The following is a 27,632-nucleotide window of genomic DNA, read 5'->3' on the forward strand; positions in this document are numbered from 1 at the left end:
TAAAAAAAATAATTTTAAAAAAATCTATGGGGTATTTTGAGCTGAAACTTCACAGACACATTCAAAGGACACCTTAGACTTATATTACATATTACAGTAAAAACTGGTTCTAGGGCACCTTTATTATAATACTTGTGATGTATTACAAATGCCAGAACTGGGATCAAGTAGTTTGTTCATGATGATCTGAGTTTTAGTTTTAAATCTGAGAATCAGAGAAAAGGGCCAGTCTAAATGCAAGAGTTTTTACATATAAAAGTCTAATTAGCAGGGTTATTATAGTTAACTAAAACTACATAAACATTAACTGAAATAAATAAAATACAAAATCCTTACTTTATTTCAGCTACCTGGCAAAGCAACATTTCTCATTTTCATTTAGTTTAACTTGATGTACTAAACTTAAACGTAAATAAAAATGTAGAAAAACTTTATAGACAGACATTTTCAAAAAAGGTTTGAAAAATGAAAACAGAAAATACAAAAATAAAAACTCATTCAAAATGTATATCAAAAACAATCAGTAAAATGCATCTATTTTCTCTTCCTGTAGCTTAAATATTAGAGCAAAGCGCTAGCAACACCAAGATCATGGGTTCGATTCCCAGGGAAAGCAAGAACTGATAAAATGTGCATCTCAAATGCAATTAAAGTCACTTTGGATAAAAGCATCTGCCAATAAACGTAATGTAAATGTAATACTTAAAAATTTTCCAAACTTAATAAAATATTTAAATATAAATTATATCAGTATAATAAAAAGAAAAAAAAAATCAGAATTTCTCTTTTTGCACAACTGTACATTTTTTTGCTAAACGAACAGCAATACAATAATACTACATGAATACTTCAACAGCTTGAAGATAAAATCATTTATTTTTTCCTCTTTTTATTATAATCTTTAAAATGACAGGTCTGAAAGAGATAACTTGAAAAACCTTAAAAATAAAAAAAATATTAACATCTTCATGAAATGACATGCTTAGTGACAAAGCTGCCGTATTTCACAATAAAACAATAAAAATAATCCCTAATTTACAGGATATAGTGCGCATGTCACCACCTCGTAATTAACTGGGTATCTATGGCATCTATACTCATGACTTACAGACAAGTTCCACTTCTGCTTCAAGTCTGTAATAGACAGTCTTTTAAGAGAATCTGTGAATCATTATAGCTGGTGTGAAAAAAAACTGTTTACATTGTACTGCGAGTTTGTTGGCCACAAAAGGATTTAAAGGCTGTATGATAATCGCAAACCCTTTTCGTTCGGTCAGCCATCAGCTCAAGGGTGTAGACGGAAGCGTGTCAAAAGCGGCAGGTGGTCAGAGGAGTTATGCTGGTTGGGAAGGCCGTTAACCTCCTGGAGTTCATCTTTCCCCACCAGGGATAACCTACCCAGCAGCTGCAGACCCTTCTCTGGTGGCACACTGCATTCTGGGTAAGTGAGGGGGGAAGAAAACAGTACCATGGTAACCAGCAGCAGCAGAAATTTTGCTGTTGAATGTACTGCACTGCAGCAAACTGCAGCATCACAGGTCACATGATTACAGGAGTGGTGATGTAACATTTACATTGATAGTCTAGAGGCATCAGCTTCTACTTTGAGGATATTTAACACAAATACATGTTCATTTGGTGGCAGCAAATGCAATAGCTGTAGTAATGAATAATCTGAATTTATATTTGAAATGAAATGTTACATCACACAACAACTATTGAGTATTTCCTAGGAAAGAGAATAGTAATGTAATGGTCAAACCTGCTTGAGCCATCGCATCCCCCAGAGCTGCGGAGTAGAAGATGTAATCGACGGTGATGGCTGTACGTGAGTGGCATGTGGTGATCTCAGGTTGACCGCTCTCTTTCAGGTAGTGGGAGTATGCAGAGGTCAGCTTTAAACAGTGCTCTATGCTGGGACTGGTAAAACTACAAAGCAGATCACAAGAGAGAAGAATGATTACGGTTACAAAAATTAAAGTTTGACATGCTGAGAAAAGACACATCATAGGACTTAAACAAGACACTTCACTTTGAGCTGTCAAATCTCTCCACCTTAAATCTGCTGAACAGCCCTGGCTGTCAAGTCAGCTTGGGTTTAAAATGTTGACGGCTAAGGAACACAAAAGAGCTACAGAAACTAGGGGCAAAGGTTTATGATACTTTTATCGATGGCTCTGGCATAAGTGAATCGAGCGAGATACTGTGTACAGATATACTGGAAACTTATATTTACCCATCCAGTTCTGTCTGCTCCAAATCCTTCAAATCAGAATCTGTGAAAATATTTCAAATTAAATGTTAGCAGTTGCATCTTCAAAGCTATTCCATGCCATTACAGCTGGGGCTGCCTCTGTTTAAATGAATATTACTGTTTACTACACTGTAATATATAGTAAGACTGAATGTCCCCAAAAAGTATTTGGACACTTAAGCCACACACACATATATATATATATATATATATATATATATATATATATATATATATATATATATATATATATATATATAGAAATAATTTTAACATAACATATATGACAGTTTTTTAAAATAGTAATAATATTTCAAAATATTACTGTTTTTACTGTATTTTTGATCAAATAAATGCAGCCTTGGTGAACATAAGAGATCCAAAACTTTTGATTATTAGAAACAACATTTGTGGAAGATAATGTTAAATTTGTTAAAATGTTCTTGCCAATTATTATCCAGTTAGTGTTTGTTCATTATATTATAAGTAATAAGGGCTGAAAGGTGACCTCTTGTTTGACTTTCATACTGGCACTGCTGAGAGATGCCCAGACTTCTTGGCCAAATTGGCACAGTTAGAATACGCTGCCCTCTTGGATTCTCCTCCTGTCCTGACACCTGCAAAATCAAGTCAGAAAATTTAAGTGATGCCAATACTGTGTCTGAAAAAATAAAAAGCAAGGAAACGTGCCAGGATTCTCTACCTTCCCGATAGGTATGCCATCATAGTCCAGTCTGCTGTCCTTAATAAAGCGATACAGGGGAGACCAGGGAACGGAGTTCAAATCCCCACAGAGCAGCACAGGACAAGCGCTGCTGTCAGGTAACTGGGCCACCCGGCTTATCTCTGCCAGCAGCATAGCGAGCTGGGCCAGTTTAATGTCCCCACGCCTAGGGTTGTACAGTAAATGTGTGTTGGCCACACAGACGTTGGTGAGAGAGCTATGGGGGTCAATGGGCCGCAGAAGCACAATCAGGCCCACGTTATCGCGGTCCAGGAGAGGGATGCCACGTCGGAAATACTCCACAGGATGACAGGAGACCAAAGAGAAGCGATCGCGTTTGAAGACCACAGCACATCCGTCAGGCTTAAGTCCTGTTCTCCGTTTGTATTCACAATGATAGCCTGTTTTAAGGGCAGAGAATTGCTGTGTTAAAAATAAAGTCCTATTCCTCACAAGACCAAAATTTTATATTTTGCAATCTAATTCCATTTTTCCCCGTTACAGTAACGTCATGTTTTTTTGTTTTAATTTTTGAAAAATTAATGTAAATGTTTACATAAGATTTGGAATCCCAGATTTTCAATGTGAAACCCACTGCTTATATGCTACCAATCAAAATTTTGCAGTCAGTAAGATTTTTTTTTTTTTTAAGAATTTTTTAAGAAATCCATTGATTAAATTAAGTGACAGTAAAACAAAAAAAAGTTCAAATAATGCTGTTATTTTTAATCTTCTATTAATCAAAGAATCCTGGAACAAAAACAAAACAAACCCAAATAAATAAAAAAAATGATGCAACCATTTTCAGTGTTGATAATGAGAAATTCTTGAGCACCAAATCAGCATATTAGCCAATGTTTATAATCAGCTTTGTCATCACAGGAATAAACTACATTTTAAAATATATTGAAATAGACAAAATAAATAAACAAAACTAAAGATACATAAAGAGACATCAAGGAAGTAAAGCAAGTACCTAAAGATTCTAGCGAGGGTTTGAGTTGTTGTTTATAGTGGTCCTCTTGCACCTCCTGCAGGCACATTATCTATAGAAATAAAAGTTATTGTAGATATTTCAAGAAAATCATACATTCTTGTACACTAAATATAAAAACAAAGCATTGTTAAGCATCTAACACTCAAAGTTAGCGATTTTAATAACACTGCTTAAATGTAAGCATTAGCCAATCTTAAAATAATGTATCCATTTGTCATACTGCATATTATAATAACATAATTTAAATAAAAACTTACTGAAGTTTTTTTTTTTAGTGTTTTAATTTTAATTTATTTTGATTTAAATACTTACATTTATCCATTATCAGTCATAACATGAAAATGACTTTCAGCTTATTGACATTAGCCATAATTGTAATATATGTGCATCCCTACCATTACATAAAAATAACATAAATGGCTCTAGCACGAGAAAAAGTTTATGCTAGCCACAAAGTTTGTGAATTACATTTTAGTTGTGATGTGTGACTGGTAACTGGGAAAGTTACTTTTTAAAAGTAATGTATTACAATATTGCGTTGCTCCCTAAAAAAAGTAACTAATTGTGTCACTCAGTTACTTTTTATGGAAAGTAATGCGTTACATTACTTTTGTGTTACTTTTTCTCATCTGGGCTGGGCAGTTTATTTGTTTTTATAACAACAAAGTAGTTTTATTTTTGGCAAATGTAAAGGCCCTTTCACACCAAAAGTGAAACGAATAAGCCTCAAGCTGAAGAAAATGCAAATTCATGCCTGTACAGTAGAGGGCGCAGCTCAAACAAACAAGCCTTTCAGCTGTGCTGTCATTCTGGAATACAGAAGAATTTAGTCTAGAACTACAATAACCATCATATTTACACAACGCCTCTGCACTTACTCCCGATTTCTCTCAAGATGGGACAGGAGAGGTGTCAGTCAATAAATGGGAAAAGAAAGTAACCCCCGTTACTTTACTAGTTACTTGAAAAAAGTAATCTGATTACGTAACTCGCGTTACTTGTAATGCATTACCCCCAACACTGCTGGTAACAATGTACAGTATAAAACACAAAAAGCCAGAAAATTTAATCCAGCAATTTTATGCAAATAACAAGTTTTATGCGGGAATTAGAAAAAATTTAAATATGCGACAAATGATTCTTTCTCAAAAGGCCCATTCACTTACATCTGCACTGTGTTGTTCCAGTTCTTTGATGATGTTTGGAAACCTATGGTGCCAGTCCAATACGGGAGGGTTACAGTGTCTGTAAAGGTATGTGTTATCACAGAGCAGGTCTTGCGAGAGGATATTATAGGACATCACAGAAAAATCAAATGGCCATTTTTGTTTCCTCCCTTTCGCAGATGCAGCATTACAAAGTTGAGAAAGATCCTCCCAGTGTCTTTTCAACTCTGTGAAGGGAAAAGATTGTGGATTTGGCTTTTTATGCACAACTACATACCAATACATCAATATAAATTAAAGGTGCCCTAGATTCAAAAATTGAATTTACCTCGGCATAGTTGAATAACAAGAGTTCAGTACATGGAAAAGACATACAGTGAGTCTCAAACTCCATTGATTCCTCCTCTTAAATCTCATTTGTTTAAAAGACCTCCGAAGAACAGGCGAATCTCAACATAACACTGACTGTTACGTAACAGTCGGGATCATTAATATGTATGCCCCCAATATTTGCATATGCCAGCCCACGTTCCCAACATTATGAAAGGCATTAGACAAGGGCAGCCAGTATTAACGTCTGGATGTGCACTGCTGAATCATCAGACTAGGTAAGCAAGCAAGGACAACAGCGAAAAATGGCAGATGGAGCAATAATAACTGGCATGATTCATGATAACATGATATTTTTATTGATATTTGTAAATTGTCTTTCTAAATGTTTCGTTAGCATGTTGCTAATGTACTGTTAAATGTGGTTAAAGTTACCATCGTTTCTTACTGTATTCACGGAGACAAGAGAGCCGTCGCTATTTTCATTTTTAAACACTTGAAGTCTGTATAATGCATAAACACAACTTCATTCTTTATAAATCTCTCCAACAGTGTAGCATTAGCCGTTAGCCACAGAGCACAGCCTCAAACTCATTCAGAATCAATGTAAACATCAAAATAAACACTGTACTTATGTGATTAGACATGCTGCATGACGAACACTTTGTAAAGATCCATTTTGATGGTTATATTAGCTGTTTGAACTTTTTTTATGCTGTTTAAGGTAAGCGCGAGCTCCGTGGGCGTGGAGCACGAGATTTAAAGGGCCACACACCCTGAATCGGCTCATTTATAGTGATGCCCCAAAATAGGCAGTTAAAAAAAATGAATTAAAAAAAATCTATGGGGTATTTTGAGCTGAAACTTCACAGACACATTCAGGGGACACCTTAGACTTATATTACATCTTTTAAAAAAAGTTCAAGGGCACCTTTAAAATGAGCATCCAAATCGTTTACCTGGTGTGGCTTCAGTCCTCTCTGGGCTTGAAGGAAATTTCCCAGGGGGTACTGGAATGCCGGTTACATTGTGTAGCCATTCAGGACTTCCTTTTGTACTCCTGCTGCCTTTTGGAGGTGAACATTCGGGCAAGCGTTGAGATCTTTCCGCTGCCAGCCTCCCATCTGCGCTCTTCCTCCTCTTCGGTGGTGGCTCTCTCTCAGAGCGGTCCATCAGACCTGCAGAAAGGTGAAGGCCTCGTCTGGGTTGAGTGTATGGCAGTATTCCAGTTTGCCTCCAGGAGCTCCAGTTGTACGGATCCGGAGGTCTCGGAGGCCTGTTGAAGGGGTGTCTGACAGTGCTGAAGGAGGAAAAGCGATGCTGCAGGTGAGGTGGTTGTGTCCACCATAAATGACCAGGCTGATACCAGTGTCTCCAGTGGTTGTAAACGGTCTGAGTTGGCGGAAAGCCCACTGTGCTCAGGTAACGGCCAAACATGGGATGACTGCAAGAGGAAAGAAAACCTTATTCATTGTACCACAGAGCAAACTCAGAAATTTTTACCATGGTTTATTGTAGAATCATTATAAACATCTATTAAAGGGATAGTTCACCCAAAAATGAAAATTCTGTCATCATTTACTCATCCTCAAGTTGTTCCAAACCTGTATGAATTTCTTTCTTCTACTGAACACAAAAGATGATATTTTGAAGAATGTTGATAACCAAACAGATGATGGTCCCCATTGACTTCCATAGTATATATTTTTTTATTCTGTTGAAGTCAGTGGGGTCCATATACCCATATTCTTCAAAATATCTTCTTTTGTATTCAACAGGTTTGGGTCAACTTTTTTCATTATTGGGTGAACTATCCCTTTAAGACTTTTTATTAAGAATTTTTACTATAACAATTATGATTTGTGGTTTTCATAAGGCAAGTTATTTATACAGAACAATATCTATACACAGTGACAGCCATATTACTAAATGACATACAACACAGTATTTCTTAGTATATATGGGGGGATTTAACAAACTATATAATGAAATTATTAAATACATCATACAATGTTGCAATAAGGTACAATGAAATGTAAGCATAAATTGTTAAGCAAGGCATAAAATACATTTATTTATTTAATGTAAAATGAGAAGGCATTTGAAATACATACATTGAAATAAAATGTAGTAAAGAATATATATATATCCTGAAATTGAATATACCAGGACATCAATAAATGATCAATAAATATGAGCATAATGAAAAGTATGTATGTACAAATAATTAAAATGACCTGATATACGACATGATATACTTTTCATTGTACTTTTCATCGTATTTATTTATCGATTTATCAATTTACCATTCCATGATATATTTAATAATTTCATTATTTATTTATCTCCATAATTAATTGTCTCCATAATTATGTTTATATGATAATAAAAATATTAAAATATATAATATTATCATGCCGTGTAGCTTTTGATAGTCAACAGCATAATCAAAACTCACAATCCAAATATGAACTTACTTTGGAGAAACTCCTGGTCTGACATAATTAGAATTAGTGTGTCGAGGCATGTAATGTCCTCTTATCATAAAACGACTCTTTTTGGCACCATCTGAGCTGAATGAAGCCCAAAAACTATTATGAAAACACGTATACTGTACTGTTGTTACATGCTAACACAACAAACACAGATGTGATGGCGTTTGAATATGACGTCACTAGCAATGTCCGAATCCGACTCATGAATGAATCGTTCGTTTGAGTCGGATCTTTTCAATGAATTACTCTCAGAACCATGCTCAGAACCGACGCTTGTAAGTGCATCGATGATTTGGGTGACGGCGCGAAAAGTAAGTTACGGATATCAGACATTAAACGCACTGACTGTTTTATCTAAAGCGACTTGCAGTGCACATTAAGCCCCACATTTATTATTATTATAATTTTTTTATGTTCTCTGCGAATTTAATCCTTGCGTCGGGGTACTTTCCCAGTTCTGGGTACTGGAACACATAAATATATAGTAAATATAGTAGTTCATATAGTATTAATATAGTTATATAATATGTATAGCTTATATAGATTTTAAAGTAAATACGAATTATGTAGTTTGGGTATTTGAGAACTGAATCACTGCTGCAACAAATAGAAATGAATTGATCGAAAGAATCGATTCGCGGAAAGGAGTCAGACTCGTACTAGAAATGACGGGAAGCATTAAGTGACAAAATACTAGAAATGTCGGTCCTCCTTAAGATAATTTGTTGGTAACAGTAAATGTAGACGTTTGATTGTTTTTGAACAGACTGATGATAACCCTGGACAAGGAATTGCCGTTATATAAAGTCTTGATCGACAGAGTATTTAGGATTTGCATCGCATATCAGTAAACGTCCACTGTAGCAGTTGAAAACGCGTTTCACTTACCGGTGCATTTTAACGATAAAATTAAGAAGCAGTGTTATAATTTCTTACCTGAAAATCCGCGATAAGCACACCGCGGAACTCTCGATCCAGATATTAAATGATTGTTTTCAGTACCCCAGTGAAACCCTCAGATTGTGGGCTCATGTCTGCCCCTGTCTTCTCTGGCCGTGTTTGGTTTCGTGCCGTTGTTACAAAACATTTGTTCGAAGCTTTTCAGATGCAATGGATCAGTCTCATCTCGAACGTTTGGCCTTTTCTACATTTTTTCTAGTAATTTCCGACTCATACAGTATATGTCAAATAATAATAAAAAATCCTATCCTATCAAGACAAAATATTAGCTACCTATTATTAGGGGGCACAAAAGAATTCAACTGGGTTGAATAGATTTGTATGTATTATGTGAACAAATGTTGTAACCACTAGAGGTCACTCTTGTATTGTAGATCCCCGGTCAAGCTCACTTCTCAATAAAAACAAATTGCCTTTTCAGAATTGAAATTGTTAACGTAGGTCATTCTTAAGCCTGGGTAAACAGAAGCCTCGGTTATCATGTTTCATACTCACAATAAGGAAGAAAAACCATCACAACTTTAACTTCATGCTGACTTGACGACTAAGCTTGAGAATTTTTGCAACTGTAGTACAATGCATATGAATATATAATAACTGGTTGGTTGTTTGATTCTAAATGACTCACTATAGTATTTTAGAAGTCTCTGGAGCAGGTCTTTAAAACCCAGGGTTATGAAAACAGTGCTAACCACAAAGATTAATCACACTCGTATACCTACGGATTAACTTGTGTTACATTTTTACGATATTGTCGGCTGATGTGAGCATCAGATTTTTCCAAAAATCCCATAAATCGAGACCCTTTTGTTATCTTTGGTAAGGCGGCTGATCATCACTCTCCAGCCATCTGCCTGGCAGCATGACCCTACCCACCGACACAGTTCATTAGCTCATATTGCTCTGTGCATTTGCTGCAAAAATACCAGTTTTTGAGAACATTTCTTAAAAATTAAAAAATTATTTGGGCAGGCATTCAAACTGATAAGTAAATAAACATGTCTTCATTTACTAAATATAAATTGGTTGGGTGGTTGGTGTAATTTGGCGTAAAAAACGTGTTGATCAGGTTGACACAGCAAGGGACGTTAGAAGAGGAGGTGTTGTGCTGTAATTGGAGGTAATACTGGGAGAAAGACTATAATTAGGAGACATTGAACTGCAACATTTTGTTAAAATGAGCTGGGCTTTTTTGTTTGTTTGTTTGTTTGTTCCAGAAAGGATTCATTATTTTTAGTTTTAAGCTTTAAAATTTCCATGTAAACCCCTCCAAATATTATCATGCAAAAACCCAGGGATGAAAAATTAACAGCTTCTTTTATAACACTTGTCAGCCTCAGCAGTTTTGAGGTTCACCTTGGTCCTTTTGACCACACAGACATCAAATATTAACAACCAGAGATAACCGTGAGGCAGAGGGCTAAAGAAGCGTCACGGTAAATGGGTCAAAGTAGACGGAGATCTTGCATTAATTTAGTCTGATGTGTGAAATGCATTTTCAAGTCTTTCCTTCCCCAAGGACAGTATGAGGAAAAGGTCACTGAGAAATGAGACACTATGAAAAGCAATGATTCTCAATAGAGATACTCTCTTTATAGAGCACCAACAGTGCACTGCAAAAATATGCTGTCACAGCAAGGAAACATCCAATAATTTGCAATATTTTAAAAACTCATTAAACAAATGAGCTAATTTTTCCACCAATAAACACATAAATACACATATTAATGCAACCACTGTATCTAATAGCAATCAAATACAGAAAAATTCCATATATATATATATATATATATATATATATATATATATATATATATACATATATACACACACACACTGATCAGGCATAACATTATGACCACTGACAGGTGAAGTGAACAACACTGATTATCTCTTCATCACGGCACCTGTTAGTGGGCCACTGTGGTTTTGCCAAGTAAGACATGTTCCTGGATCAACATATTTTGTTGATCCTGGAACAACATTCGAGTCTGAAAATTTATTCTTAACCCTATTCCTACCCCTAAACCTAATCCTACCCTTAAATTATCCCTAAAATCAGAGGGGAAAGATAGGTGAATAACACTGATGTAGAAGCACCTTACCCTGGTTGCAAGCCAAAACTTGTCATAAACGGTAAAAATCTGATTGGTTGATTGGAATGTTGATCCAGGAACATGTATTACTTGTCAAAATCACGGTGACCGTGAATGTCCGGGTGCATGTGCGATGCTTACCTGGGGAACACATGGCACCAAGATGCACTATGGGAGGAAGGCAAGCCAGCGGAGGCAGTGTGATGCTTTGGGCAATGTTCTGTTGGGAAACCTTGGGTCCTGCCATCCATGTGAATGTTACTTTGACATGTACCACCTACCTAAGCATTGTTGCAGACCATGTACACCCTTTCATTGAAACAGTATTCCCTGGTGGCTGTGGCCTCTTTCAGCAGGATAATGCGCCCTGCCACAAAGCAAAATGGTTCAGGAATGGTTTGAGGAGCGCAACAACGAGTTTAAGGTGTTGATTTGGCCTCCAAATTCCCCAGATCTCAATCCAATCGAGCATCTGTGGGATGTGCTGAACAAACAAGTTCGATCCATGGAGGTCCCACCTCACAACTTACAGGACTTAAAAGGTCAGGGCTGTTTTGGCAGCAAAAGGGGGACCAAGCCCGTTGAAAAAAAACAGCATATGTTGGTTAGGTATTTTTTGAAGCATGGCTGGTTTGAGCTGGTTTATGCTGGTTCTTAGTTGGTCCTGAGCCGGTTATAAGCTTGTCCTGAGCTGGAGCTAGTTGAAATATAGTTGAAACCTTACCAGCTTGAACCAGCTCATGACCAACTAAGGACCAGCATAAACCAGCTCAAACCAGCTGCCATGCTTCAAAATATACCTAACCAGCATATGCTGTTTTTTCAACAGGGAATACAATATTAGGAAGGTGGTCATAATGTTATGCCTGATCGGTGTATACAGTGCTCTCATTACAGGGTTATGATGAAATTAATTTCAGCTTGTCATGTGTGTGAAATGAGAGAACACCGTTTGAACCTGCCTTTTTGTCGTTGTGTGGTTTTGAAGGCCGGGAGGTTTATTACGATTCCGTCTTTACTCAAAACATCGGGTGGCAGGCGTAGAGGCAGATTAGTAGTTTAGCAGGCAAAGGCCATTGCCATCTCACTCTTTAATAGGATCAAGCTGGAGTGTAAAATGTGACTTGAATTGAAATATAATTACCTTACAGCAAAGACAGGCCACCAGCGGCTCAGATGTATTGATTTAATAGTAATCGAGCGTGACTCCATGTTCAGCTGGTTGGAAATCGAGCTGCTGTTTAATCTGTTGTTTTATACCATCTCTCCAAAAGGACTGTTCTTTGATCATGTTCACATTTTTGCATGTGTAAATATTATTATAGGAATAAAAAATTGATTTTTAGTGTTTCATGTTATGCCACAGGGTTAATTTTTAATTGGGGAAAATACACCTAATATAATTAAATACACACCACTGTTCAAATTTTGGGGTTAGAAAGCTTTTTTCTTTTAAGATGGAACAATTCTGTTTAGGATGTTTTTTTGAAGATGCCCTTGCACTAGCCATTTTTCATATCTGACATCCGAGTGACAGACAGGTCTACAGGTTGAGCTAGATAGATTAAGAGCAAATACTCCTTAGATCTTCTGAATATTAATTCTCTCTACGCCTGTGAGCAGCTGGTCTCATGCCCCCGTATCCCTGCCACGTCTCCTCTGGAGTAGTGTGCAGATCAAAAATAAATCTGCATTCTCATTATCTAGAACATTCACTCTTTAAAAAAAGAAAAGAAAAAAAGAATATTCATTGAGCTCATTATCATTCTGTCTCAGGCTAGATGTAGTATAGATAAAATGTGAAAATGATGAATGAAACAATTGATTCATTTGATATAGAGTCACATATAGCCTTTGTGTAGTTCAGCAAAGATTGATACCGTTCAAAAGTTTGGGGTCAGTAAGATAAGTAAGTCTCTTTTGCTCACAAAGGTTGCATTATAATGTGTATTACAATTTAAAGTAACTATTTCTATTGAATATATCTGAATATATTTTCAAATGTAATTTATTTCAGTGATGACAAAGCTGAATTTTCAGCATCATTACTCCAGTGTTCACAGTCACATGATCCTTCAGAAATCATTCTAATATGTTGATTTGAAGCTCAAGAATATATATATATATATTTATTATTATTATTATTATTATTATCAAAGTTGAAACACGTGCAGCTTATTATTTTTTGTGGAAACCATGATGTAACACAGTTCGTAGATGTGGGAAGAAGGAGGCGGGAACCGGCAAACATTTAACAAACTTTAATATATAAATAAACCAAAAACCAAAGGAAAGTAATGCCGGCAGACCCTCACGGACGTCTGCCGGCCACACAAACATAATAAAACATAACGTAAAGTCCAGGCCTGGTTCTCTCTCGTCCTTCACTGTCGTCGCTCCTCCTTTTATGCTTCCGGAGCTCCTCCGTGAGGGACTCAAGGCCGGTGCGCCTCCCAGGTGGAGCTCATTAACTCTCGCGCTGTTCCCTCACGGCTCTTGCCCGCCCTGGTCACCACACATGATATGTTTCTTTTAGTTTTCTTTAATGAATAAAAGGATATATATATATATATATATATATATATATATATATATATATATATATATATAATTAGGGCTGTCAAAATAACGCGTTAATTTCGATTAATTAATCTGAGAAAAAATAACGCAGATTAATCCTTTCCGTATTGACCTTTGAACCTGGAGCCGTTCTAGCCACCATTCAACTGTAAAATTAAGGAGGGAGACGACTGCTGCGCTGACGGACAGAATGAGCAGAGCTCCTCTCTCTGTCTTCAAAGTAAGCACCGTCTTTGCACTCTCTCTACCTCACACATAATAATCTAAATCAACTGACATAATGCTAAAAGTTCGTAAAACCGAATCCATGTTTCACGAGGCGCATTCGTAGAATGTTTTTCCTGAATAACCACTGGGTGTGAATAGTGCTCAAAAGAACATCACCTCATCTTCTCTGACAGGCGTCCTGCACGTGCAGCTGACATAAACCACACTTTCAGTAAACAAAAAGAAAATCCTATCCAATGGTGAAGTGTTTTCTGTGTTGACAAATCTTTTGCGATATCCTAATAACAGTCATGATTCGCACGCAACGCATCAACGTCCGCTAATGTCCAATTCGCGACCTAATGACTCATTTGAACAGATTCATTTTAATGAATCATGACAACAACTGATCTGTCCACACGGTCTATAATGAATCATTTACTCGAACAACTCTGAAATGAGAACATAAGTGTGCTTACCCCATTTAGCAAGAGTGGTTAGTAAAATTAGCCTTAATAATCCACAATATTTTCAGGTTATTTAAATGACAATGTGTAGTAAATTAGGCCTACCCATAAAATCAGTTAGTTTAGACTGGAGTGTGGTGAAACCAGAACAAAGCAAGTTGTTGTTAGCTAGGTGCATTCAATTGTATATATTATGGTAGAAAATTATATTATTAGTTAATATAACTTCTAAATGCTACTTTTTAATACTTTTCAGGTTTAGCATAAAAGCATCTTCTCTTACAAAGCTATAAAATCACTTTTTTTTTTTTTTTTGCAAAGAGGGCAAGAAAGAATTACAGTGAGAGTGACGGGTACTTTATTGTCAGTATCGGGCTCGCAGATCACGTGGGTAGGGCGCTTTTTAATGTTTGTGTAGATGACCATGTCTGTCACCACCGAAGACCATTTTTGACCCAGGAAAAACCCTGCATTGATTCATTTGAATTGAAATATTTAATACTTTCACAGCAAAAATGTATGTATGCAATTAATTTTAATTAATCACAAAGTATGTAATTAATTAGATTAAAATTTTTAATCGATTGACAGCCCTAATATATATATAATTATATGGGATGGAAATGGGGGGACTCAGGAGGACTGAGTCCAGGAAGTGAATTTCAAGGGGGGACAGAGTACCAGTTCAAAATGTAAAGGGTTTCCAATTTTTATCCGTGTAATAGCCTCCAAATGCTATGCAAATTTCTTATGTTGATATAGATATTCCGCATCTATGGTTTAAAAATATGAAATATGTCCCCGGGTCCTCCCGGTGAATCTCAGCCATTTCTACCACTGTATATATGTAGAGAAGCAGAATGCCTATCGTCAAACATGTGTATGCCTTTGTGCCTATTTCTGTTGAAAGTAAGTGTTGTTTCAGTAGTTAAAGAAAGCACCAATCATGTTGATTGACAGCACCAGCAAACTATAAATTTATTCAGACATCAGTGACCCTGATCATGTAATCAATCTGTTTTTGTGGCCCTCTGTGGCATATCTTCAGCACAATTTAGAGAGAACTCTAAAATGCCAGTATGTGAGAAATATCAAAACTCATTACTGTTGGGTTATAAATGTAGAGAAATGTATTCCATACAAAAGTGTAATAGTTCATTTAGAAAATCCAGTGAAACATGAATATAAATGTGAATTAGAGGCTTGTGTGAACTAATTTCCAGGCAAACAATTACAAAACCCTTCAATTTGTAATTTTTACTTAAAACTGTGTATGTTTCAGGGCTGTTTAGCCTCTAAGTTCTTTTGTAAGTTATTTCTCTCCCTTGATATAAAAATGTCTGAATATTGTGGGATAAAGCAAACAAGAATATATAAAAATCCCTTGGGAGCAGATTATCAAGTGCAAATGCATGTCAGTGTGTTAAGTCGAGGCGCTTCTGATTTAAATGTACGATTACATAACCGTCATCTCATTTCTAGAAACTGCACAGGTTAGTTTAAAGAATAGTTCACTCAAAAATCATTTGTAGTTCAAAACCTATATGACGTTTTATTCTGCGGAATAAAATGATGTTTAACAGTTTTGTAGCAGCGCTTTCTTGATGATGATGCCGGTTTGTTTTGAAGAGATTTCTACAGGAACTTTCTAGGTTGGGAGACAACCTAGATTTGTTGCGGTTTTGCTTCGGCTCAGTAAATGCACTAGGAAGCAGAACCCTCTGTGTTACGGGTTCAGACAACCGCGATTATCCTTCCTTAACGCTTCTGCTTGCAGCCATGTAAATAAAGACAGTCTCACTCCAGAGGGCTGTTGTGTTGTATTCTCTGTATGAAATGTTAATGAACTGAGTGATATCGGAGACCCTCTGGTTTGTTTGAGGCGGTGGAAGTTCTACATTGTATTCGGCTATCTGACAGCCGTAGTGTGTTCAACCGTTGTCTCAATTTCCAGTTGATTAATGTACCAAGACGTGGGAATGCATCCTTCCCTGTAGGGAGGGGAAACGCATGCCAATTTGAAGTGTAATTTCATGCACTTCTACTGAGGCATTCAAATGTGTAAAAAAAAAAAAAAGCTTGTATTCCTTGCGGGATCAAGCGGCTGGGTAAATGGGTTTGCATGATCTGATAGCTGTATGGTGGTACGAGGCTTTTATGAAAGTGTTTTATGACGGTTGAAAGACTTGAGCTGTCCATAACCAAACATTAGACACAATGCATATTCTCAGCAAGTACATTTCTGCTCAGGTTTCATGTGCTGTATCAAACGGCATCTTGTTCTCTGAAATTTTCATTTTGAGCTCCATGAATAGACTCCTGATAAAATGCACTTCATGACAGATGCATTTCAGATGGAACAAGCAATAATGTGGGGTGCATTTAGGAGGTTTTAATTTCCTTTTCCCTTTTTTTTTTTATATATCACATCCTCAATTCCAACAGGCATGAATCTTAACAGGCAATCTGCCCTGGTGCTACTGGGAAGTGTTTTTGTAGTCATTCTCCTGAGCTGCAAGAATAGGCAACACAGAAGGTATGCGATATGTGACTAAAGGGCTTTTCACACTTGAAATGGTTAACCCTGGGTCATTCTAAACCCTAGCTAAATGGATTTCTGGGTTATCTTGTTTCATGTTTTACATTGCTCATAATTTATCTGGAGTTAACAGTTAATCCTGGCTATTCATAAGCTGCCGTTTCACATTGTATATTCAACCTGGGTTCTTATTTGCATATTTGCAATGTCAGTGTCACCGATTGGACAGACGCAGAATGTGATATGTTTACATAAAGAACGACTCTAGCATTGCGTATCCTCATATCATATATATTTATTGCCGACTGTACTGTCAAGTTAATCCTTAATGGACTTTTCAGATTATAACGGTATGAAACTCCAATTGTTGCATTTTCTGTCACCATTTTAAATTTTTTCCACTCAAACACTTAAGTGAAGTTCCAAAATGTAATTTCGGGATGAATGAACCCACCTAATCTTTCAATTAACTGCCGGAGTATATAAGCTTCCACTCACCTTGTTCCGGCATCAGCTGTTTTGGCGTACCTCCACCTCCCCAGCTTCACAAACATAATTTATGCATTTTGCTACCATACTCCTATTCCAAGCATTAGTAGTCCCACTAGGGGGGTATAACAAAGCTTGAGTTGAAGCTGCTTCCTCAGAAGTACGCTTAACCTCATTAGCTTAAAGGGTTATTTCACCCAAAAATTAAAATAATGAAACTTATCACTCGCCCTCATGTCGTTCTACTAGATATTAGATAGATAGTCTAGATAAATAATCACTAAATATTGTTGAAAAGTTATTTTGTTTTTTTGGCGCAAAAAAAGTATTCTTGTCGCTTTGTAATATTAAGGTTTAACCTGTACTCACTGTACTCACATGAACTGTTTTAACCTGTTAACTGTCACCCCCACTTTTTTTTTAGACAAGAAAATGCATTATCCAAACTTAAATGGTTTCAATTCAAGAATACTTTGGAGTATAGACATAAGGTTGGTCTTGTTTTAAAGATGAAATTTGGCAGATTATTGTAGAAGTGAAATAACTTATGTAAGTGAAAAAGACAAAAAAGTTATAGAAGTTTAAGTTTATGAAAATGTAAAATGTAAAAATATAATATTTTATATAAAATATATATTTTACAAAACAAGTTTTACTCTAAAACTGCAAGGAAATCAAAGCCAAAAATCTGAACAAGTTGTGTTCCAAATTTCAGGTTGATATCTCAAAAAATGAGCTTTCAGTAAGATTTAGTTTGGGCGCAGTACCACACTTTTTCACTAGATGACAACCAAGCTCCTTTACTGACCATAAAAAGGCGCCTCCATTTCCATATATGGTTTGAGTGATCTGAACCATATATTTCAATTATTTTCATACAATTTATGAAGTAGACATCCTATATTGAGGTAGTATGGGAAGTTTGCCAGAATTTAATATGAATTCAGCCTCTAATAAACCTAAAAACAACATGTATGTGGGTTATAGATCACCGCCACAATCATAAATGTTTTTTTTTTTTTTTTATTAAAACCATTTTCAGACCATTTTTTCTCAAAAATTTAATGGATGTTATCTTTTGAACTCTTGGCATGAAAACAAACATGTTTCAACCAATCTTTAATGAGTTTTCATGTTCATCGCTATTTCAAAATAAAGGTCTGAACATGCCTTATGAGTATGAAAATATGCTTGTTGCAAATTGATAAATTACTGCTCCTCTGTAATTTATTTTGAAAATCAGTCACTAAATATGAAAACTAAAGATTCAAAGCTTTCAAATGATATACAGTTTGTCAAGATTAGTTTAGGTATAGAATATTACTGTTTTAAATATGTAATGGCTATGGGCCCACCGGTGGGCCAGTGACAGTTAACAGGTTAAATATGTTTTTAGTACCTTTATGGACCTTGAGAGGTTCAGTGGCTTTGCTCTCAATGGAGGTCTCACTGAGCCATCGGGTTTTATCAAAAATATCTTAATTTGATTTGATGAACGAAGGTCTTACGGGTGTAGAACAACATGTGGGTGAATAAATAATGACAGAATTTTCATTTTTGGGTGAACTAACCCTTTAAAAGATTTAACAAACATGTAAAACTACTGTTTATACTGTTCAAAGCAGGCGAATATGAGGCATGCTATTGGTTGTCGGTTGCTAAGCATCTAGTCTTAGCATTTTAACACTGCATCATTTCACACTGTACCATAGACTGTACAAAAGATGGATGACATGTCTCCACTTCCTTCCACTGTAGAATAATGAAGCCGTTGTAGTAGAAGAAATGTCCGTTGACATTTTGTGCCGTCATTTAGGAGTCCGAGTCTGCGCAGTAGTGGTCCTGAGGTGGAGCCATGGTATCAAAGTCCTGCCCTACTCCCATTCCCACAGACTCAATCACAAGCACAGCTGTCAATCATGATGTTACTCCCCATTTCTATAACCTCAAATAACTAACTAAACCTTGAACATTCATCAGTGTGATAAGAACTAACTAAAATGACAGAAACCTTGTTTGGGAAAAAATATTTGAAGAATAATTGGCTTTATATAAATAGTTTGGCTCATGTCCCATTTGATTACATGGAGAGGCGGGGTTTATAGCCTATGTTGCAGCCAGCCACAAGGGGGCGATCAAAATGTTTTGTCTTCACTTTTCAGGACGTGTGCGACAGTCTTGCACTGTACTAACCCCGCTTCTAAATTACAAGTGTGAACTGTTCCTTTACCCAGGGTCAAAAAAAGTGTTTAGAATTACGATAACCATGCACAGCTTTGGATTAAGCACAGTGTGAAAAGCTTTTATGTGACTACAAAACAGTCAATGCAAAAAAGAATGAATGTTGTGCCACGTAAGTCTAAAATTTCAAAATTTGTGAGATGTGGATAAAAAAAAAAAACCCCATTGAAAGCACAATGTATTTGTGATCATCCCCCAAACTTGAGAAGAGTAGGAAGTTCATTTGGTGACTAAGCTTCTCACATTTATCATCCCGCTGTTATGCTAGCCCTGACTGTACCGTGTGTCAGAGATGTGAGAGGAGGATATCAACACATCCGCTACAATCCAGTCTCTGCATAATTTACAGCTCTGGGAACTTAAAATAGAGCAGAGTGCAATTGCAAGACATGTTCCTGCATAACATTTGTCATACATCTTAAAGCGATATAATGCATAAATGAAATATAACATTTAATTAAGAAGAGGCTTGCATTGGAAGCCATTACTTTTAATAAGATTTTTAACTGATTGTTTTAGTTTTTGTTGTCGCTTTGGATAAAACTCTCTGCTAAATGAATAAATGTAATTTGTGATTTAAATAGTTTTAAATCAGATTACTTGTTTGATAGATTTCAAATCATTGGCAAAAATACTGAATTGGTATAAAAAGCAGCTTTGTTGCTCATGGGATCGACAAAAAATGCATGGATGATTGTGAATTGAGAGGCTATTTGTTGTTTGTTTGATTAGTTTTGTGGTGAATTTGGTAAAAGATGCTATGTGCACAACCATTCAAATGTTTGCGTAAGATTTTTGCTTTGTTTTAGCATTAATTTAATGATAAATAATAATAATTAAAAAAAGCAGCACAACTGATAATAAAGAGCAATATCAGAAAGGAGTTTCTCAGAGAAAAATTGCAAAGAGTTTGAAGTTATCATCATCTACAGTGCATAATATCATCCAAAGATTCAGAGAATCTGGAACAATCTCTGTGCGTAAGGGTCAAGGCCGGAAAACCATACTGGATGCCCGTGATCTTCGGGCCCTTAGACAGCACTGCATCACATACAGGAATGCTACTGTGATGGAAATCACAACATGGGCTCAGGAATACTTCCAGAAAACATTGTCGGTGAACACAATCCACCGTGCCATTCGCCGTTGCCGGCTAAAACTCTATAGGTCAAAAAAGAAGCCATATCTAAACATGATCCAGAAGCGCAGGCGTTTTCTCTGGGCCAAGGTTAATTTAAAATGGACTGTGGCAAAGTGGAAAACTGTTCTGTGGTCAGAAGAATCAAAATTTGAAGTTCTTTTTGGAAAACTGGGACGCCATGTCATCCGGATTAAAGAGGACAAGGCCAACCCAAGTTGTTATCAGTGCTCAGTTCAGAAGCCTGCATCTTTGATGGTATGGGGTTGCATGAGTGCATTTGGCATGGGCAGCTTACACATCTGGAAAGGCACCATCAATGCTGAAAGGTATATCCAAGTTCTAGAGCATCATATGCTCCCATCCAGACGTTGTCTCTTTCAGAGAAGACCTTGCATTTTCCAACATGACAATGCCAGACCACATACTGCATCAATTACAACATCATGGCTGCGTAGAAGAAGGATCCGGGTACTGAAATGGCCAGCCTGCAGTCCAGATCTTTCACCCATAGAAAACATTTGGCGCATCATAAAGAGGAAGATGCGACAAAGAAGACCTAAGACAGTTGACCAACTAGAAGCCTGTATTAGACAAGAATGGGACAACATTCCTATTCCTAAACTTGAGCAACTTGTCTCCTCAGTCCCCAGACGTTTGTAGACTGTTATAAAAAGAAGAGGGGATGCCACACAGTGGTAAACATGGCCTTGTCCCAACTTTTTCGAGATGTGTTGATGCCATGAAATTTAAAATCAACTTATTTTTCCCTTAAAATGATACATTTTCTCAGTTTACACATTTGAAATGTCATCTATGTTGTATTCTGAATAAAATATTGAAATTTGAAACTTCCACATCATTGCATTCTGTTTTTATTCACAATTTGTACAGTGTCCCAACTTTTTTTGGAATCGGGTTTGTATAATAAAATAGAAAACAGTTTTAAATTGTAATAATATTTTAAAATATTATATTTGCTGTTTTTTAAATCAAATAAATGCTGCCTTATAGTGAGCATAAGAGACTTCTTTAAAAAGTGTTATTGAGTTATTAATGAATTGCACATAAACATACACATAATTACATACCAAGATCTTTTAAATCAGCTCGACAGATAGGGACACTCTTCATATTCTGACCAAGTCAAGTAGCCCAAATTCTTCAGACAGATCAACTGTCAAACAACAAAGTCTCGTACACCATCGCAATGCATCTTGATAATTGTGCATTTGCTTTGTATCTCTGTTGGCCGGGGTCGATAGGCAATATTCTTACAGATGGATGTATTCATTTTAGAGACACTGATGGATGAGAGCAGGAAGGAAATCAATCTCTCTTTCCTTTCAGGTATTGATCACTTGTTCAAGAGAGTTCCGTGTATCGGGACACGTATTAGAGGCCAGGATGTGAGGAAGTGTAAAGCTGTTTAAATCAGTGTTGTTAAACATGTGTGACAGTGGGTTTTTATTAGCGCTGTGTGTCTCTGTGGCTTCAGTACATTCATGCACAGATAATAGTGTTGATAATGTAGAAAAGCACATAATGTGTGTGGCTTTATGTTTAGAGCTTTTAAATACACTATAAAGTGTTCTATACTTTTCTTTTTTATTATGAGTTCATTATATTAAACAGTGAAATATGAAACCATAGAAATGTCAGTAAGGATGTTTAAAAGAAAATAAATGTAGTATTATTCCAAAGTCCATTTTATCAAATCATACAATCTAAAAAATGCTGGGTTAAAAAAAACCCCAAGTAGGGTTGAAAATGGACAAACCCAGCGATTGGGTTGTTTTAACCCTGCGGTTGGGTTAAATGTTTGCCCAAACTGCTTTAGTAGTTTTATTTAACTCAATTATTGTTTAAAAATTACTGTATTGCTTGCTTATAATGAACCCAAAATATGTTGGAAATAATAATTAAAAAGTCGCTGGGTTTGTCCATTTTCAACCCAGCATTTTCAGAATGTATAATCTTAAATATAATATATATTTTATTCTAATTATAATAACAAATTGATAAACTCTATTTGAGCATGATTTTATTTGTTGCCATTTTCATGGAAAAACAGTATAAAATCCTTTTCCAAGAAATTGAATTCTTTTCTCTCCAGGCCAAGGTCTTCATCACTGACTGTGTGAGGTACAATAAATTAAAAATACCTGAATTAATGAACTATTACGCTTAAAAACTGTCCTTTCACTGACATTATTTTACATTTTTACTCTTTAAAGCTCATCGCCGCAATTGGGTTGTTGTGGGTATACAAAGGTTTTGCTATGCGGTTACTATGATTTTACTGTGATTTAAGCACATTGCTAGGACGTTGCTAGGGTATTCTGAGTGCTGGATTGCTATTGGTTTGCTTACTAGTTCAAATCAAGAGTTTTTCTCTCAGTTTCCTGCTTTAATGCAAGCCTACACCATTTTTTTGCTTGTTTATCATCCATTGAGTTAGATCACTGACTGCAGGTAAATGTGGCCCAAATCTGTTTTTTTTTTTTTGCTCATATGTGACTCAGATCTGTTTTTGTCATGACAGTGTGAACAGTATAGACCACATAGAATCTGAAATTCCATGTGGTTTATACTGTTCAGACCCCAGTCTAAACAGTCAAATCGGAATTCATGCAACTTTTATGCAACAGATTGTAATTCTGCACTCATGGAAGTCACTTCAAAGATTTTACATAGCCGAAATTATAGAAACGGTTGCGAAAGGTAGTCAGTTAAGGACAGTGATGTGTCAGAACTCATAAGTATCACAGTGACAACTCAACTATATACAAGCAAATCATAAATGTTTAACAACTCTGCTCTGTTTTTTCACATCCTCGTCTTTATTTTTTATATTGCCTGCCCATAAATTCGCTGGCTTCCGAGGCAGATCACATACAAATGAACGTGTAATCACTTACTTTAAGGTCCTCCATGTTTAATTCCATATGACAGCATTCTGTGTGACTTCTTTTTATCACTCTTTTGCACATACGGGTCAGTTCAGGACCTGTTCACATTGGAATCTGATATTGGCCACATTTAAAACAACTATGTGAACAGCTATACAAAAAAAAAGCTTCTGAGCAATAAATCAGAATTGAGCACTAAAGCTCATAGCCTAAATGTAATATTACATGCCAACTTAGATGATTTGTTTAAGTCCCTACACGTAAATATGAGCAATAGTAATTCTGGTGTACATTTCTGACCTGCTTTATTAAGCTCTACATTAATTAAACAAGATGTTCCAGCTCCTAGTACATGAAAGAAATCTACCTCCCTTGTATTTTCCCATCACTGGTCTTGGAGCATTTCTGAGCACTCCATTCTGCTCTGAGAGTTTGCACCTTAAGTAAAAACACACAGGACTGCCAGCGTGTAGTGGCGGTTTCAGTCGGTGCACCGTAATCATCTTCACAGCCTGTTGTTATCTCCACAAAACAAAATCCAACCTGCTGTCAAATTACTCACCATTGAACAGCTGCTACTGAGAGCCACAATGGCATTACAACCAGGCATATAGCCAGTCCCTGACCCAAATCACAGATTTTTGAGAGAGAGCGCACATGCTTTTGTTTTCTTTAAAACATACTCCATTAGGATCTTGTTATTTCATTGATATTAGATGAAGTCGTAATAAATGCTCAGTCCCTGGACAAGTACAAGGAAGTTTGATAGGTTGTCTCACTGCACCAGACACGTTAACCCCAAAAATATTAGTGGGTCATTCCGTGTCAAATCAACCAAATTTTGGAAACTTCCTCTGCTCAATGTATATTTGCTGAGTAATACACTATTTTGTGGAGGGGGTCAAAATGACCATTTTCACCTGATATTTGGAGCCAAATTACAGGGGTGTAAAAATGTCTTTAGAAAAATGGCAGCATCATTATTTTATTTTTACACAGAGATTGGTAAATCTATTAGTAAAATCTGTTGACTTTAGCAGTCTTTGTTTCATTATATGCCAACGGTGACACTTCTTGTGTTTTTTACCTCAAGGTTACATGCCTGTAACTCAATAAGTATTAAATATATATTAATATCCTTTTAGATTCTGTTTTTAACAAACTTTCCTTTTTGTATCTTTATTTTAAAGATCCTCAATGGTTCAATTCCAGAGATTCAGAGATCTAAATGCGACTCCATGAGCAAATTGGTAAATTGTACACATTTTCAGTGGGCAAAAACCAAAGCATACAGCTGATACTTTTTTTCTTTTAAAGAGGAATATCTGAAGAACAAATAATGTTGAAACTAGAACTGTATCTTGTGTTTTTCTATCATCTCAATTGCATAGAACATACCTGTCTATAAATATACCTTTTCCAAAGTTTGCATGCCCGTTACTAAAAGTATTCAAGATACGTATCTCAATATCCTTCAAGATTCTTATTCTTAATAAACTTTCCTTTTGAAATCTTAATTTTCAAGGCCCTTTTTTGTTCAGTCCCATAGATATGGGGATCTCAAAGCAGGTTCAAATTGTAGAATTTTATCCATTTTCAATGGTCAAGAACCAAATGTAGGTACTTTTTAAACATATACATATATATATACACACACACACACAAACAAGGGAAGTACTGACAGTTATTTCCATTTAGACCGCTGCTTATCATGCATTCCATTAGTTTGTTATCTCTACGGATTTGATCGGTGCTTTTAGCACTCTGACTTTAAAGCCCACATCCATTGCATCTTCTGACATCATAACCTGTTTCTATTTCTCCTTGCACAATCCGAAAAGCCTTTTGTGTGGGAGGAATTCATTAACAAAACTTTACCTGGATTTCTCTACATGGTTGCTTAGCCTTCTGCACTGTCTAGAATGTCTGAATAAAGCTCCCCCTATCCTCACAGCTCCTTGGCTGCATTTACACTGCAAGACCTAATGCGCTGATCCAATACTTTGTCACGTATTTGATTTTTTTTTTTTTTTTTTGTCTCGACATTTTAGGTTTTTTACTGTTTACTCACCAAGATTGAGTTTGACCATTCACACGTGCAGGTGTATTATTGTTAGCACTCAGAGCATGCACGTGCATGTGAAATTAGAGTTGTCAGGATTGAATGCTCCATTATGGCCCTTCTTCAAAATACTTATTTTGTGTCTCACAGAAGAAAGAAAGTCATACAGGTTTGGAACAACACGAGGGAGAGTAAATGATGACACAATTTTCATTATTGGGTGAACCATCCCTTTAAGGAATGTGTGTTAAAGGTTTTCCAAGGACAACTGTAGTCTGTTGCCTCATTTTGTGGCTCTTTTAAAGTGCAGCTACATTGTTGTGGGGATTTATATCTGAATGTTACATTGACTAACTCACCTTGCTTTGTTTATTTGCTGTCGGCTTTTTCTCTGAGTCAGAACCACTTTACTACATCACACAATAGTCTACAGACAAGAGATAAGGCTGGATCACAAACGGGCTGCTGCTGGCTGTAGCTTCAAACACCTTGAATCTCTAAAACCTTTCCACAGATCCACCTCCGGGGTGCTCTGTCTGAGGTCAGCTTTACTCAGCCAGCTGGAACAGCTGTCCCGGCATTTGTTTCACCAGAGAAACACTGATCGCCTCAGATGTACCTTGCAGGTCCTGTCAGCTCTGTGCCGCTTCCTGGAGAGAAACATGCTGTGTGAGCGCATGCACAGGGAGGTTGTTTTGCAGGGTATTTACATTCTCAATATAGCAGCACCTTACATTTAGGCTACTCTAACCCTATATCTTTGTAGTATTGTCTTGTCGTTGAGGTTATGTAGACCATTTTCTTCTCATCAGCTTTTAATTTCAGATGTTAATTTGTTGTCAGGTGGTAGATGGTATGGACCATACTTGATGGCACAAGTCAATACAAAGGTTTGGGGTCTGTAAGATTTTTTTTTATGTTCATAGGGGCCATTCACACAGAACGCGTTTTTCTATTCCAATGCGCTACTTTCTCGCGTCTTTTGCAGTGCCTCACACATGGGCGCCACGTTTTTAAGACACCGTGTCAAGTTAAAAGAATTTCAACTTTTACACGCAGCGCCGCTCATCAATGTCAGTTCCAAAACAGTGGACCAATCAGAAGAACTTGAAGGCGGGGCAAGAGAAACATGCGCGCCGCCATCTTTAGAATATTGTCTTTGAACTTCCGTTTTCGCGGTAGCCCTGTATATTTCTATGGCATCGCTGTTGAAGAATAATTAGCTGGTGAAGTGAATTTACGTGTTGTAGAGTTAACAAAAGTTATCATGAACATTGTAATGTTTAAAGCGGGTGTCTTAACAAATGTCAGTAGAACGGGAGGATTTTAAAATGAGCAGTTCATTCATAAATACATAAGATCGCTGTGGAAATACAAGCCGGAAGTCAAAAGACAACGAGCGCAGCGCTGAAAAGGGGCGGGGCTACATAAGGTCTATAATGGCAACATAGCGGAGGAGGCGCTCATTATTATCTTATTTTCTTTTTTTCCATGTCAAAACTTGTATCTGTCAATTCTGCTGTTTACCTATTTCTATTATTTCCGTTATTGTCGTTATTGCCTCGCGTCTCAAAAGCGCGTCTCGAGACACTCGCGGTCTACGCTTGGCCTTTTTTAAAACCACCTCTGAGCGCCGCGTCTCGCGTTTTTAGACGCAAAGACGCGTTCTGTGTGAACGGCCTCTACTGCATTTGTTTGATTAGAAATACAGTAGAAACAGTATATTGTGAAATATTGTAACTATTGTTTTTGTATTTGAATGCATTTTAAAATTTAGTTTATTCCTGTGATGGAAGCTGAATTTCCAGTCTTTAGTGTCACATGATCCTTCAAAAATCATTCTAAAATGTTGATTTGGTGCTCAAAAAACATTTATTATTATTATCAATGTTGAAAACAGTTGTGCTGCTTAATATTTCTGTGGAAACTGATTTTTTGTTGCATTATAAATGTTTTACTGACACTTTTAATCAAT

At 36.5% G+C, this 27,632-nt stretch overlaps 1 protein-coding gene across 2 annotated transcripts; it reads right to left on the reverse strand.

Moving 5' to 3' along the window:
• Positions 1 to 857: 857 nt before the first annotated feature.
• angel2 (angel homolog 2 (Drosophila)) lies at positions 858 to 9,253 on the reverse strand. 2 transcript variants are annotated; one of them, XM_048207385.1, is made up of 9 exons: positions 8,903 to 9,253; positions 6,431 to 6,915; positions 5,142 to 5,368; positions 3,955 to 4,024; positions 2,958 to 3,379; positions 2,763 to 2,871; positions 2,237 to 2,276; positions 1,763 to 1,929; positions 858 to 1,437 (listed from the first exon to the last, which is right to left on the reverse strand). In XM_048207385.1, the coding sequence occupies exons 2-9, from the start codon at positions 6,906 to 6,908 to the stop codon at positions 1,286 to 1,288; spliced, it is 1,665 nt and encodes a 554-aa protein (XP_048063342.1). In that variant the 5' UTR covers positions 6,909 to 6,915; positions 8,903 to 9,253; the 3' UTR covers positions 858 to 1,285. The 2 variants fall into 2 exon arrangements, with proteins under 2 accessions (XP_048063342.1, XP_048063341.1); XM_048207384.1 differs by lacking the exon at positions 8,903 to 9,253 and adding an exon at positions 7,949 to 8,142.
• Positions 9,254 to 27,632: the final 18,379 nt, after the last annotated feature.

This window comes from Megalobrama amblycephala, linkage group LG11 (assembly GCF_018812025.1).
Source record: "Megalobrama amblycephala isolate DHTTF-2021 linkage group LG11, ASM1881202v1, whole genome shotgun sequence".
In the NCBI taxonomy this organism is placed as follows: Eukaryota; Metazoa; Chordata; class Actinopteri; order Cypriniformes; family Xenocyprididae; genus Megalobrama; species Megalobrama amblycephala.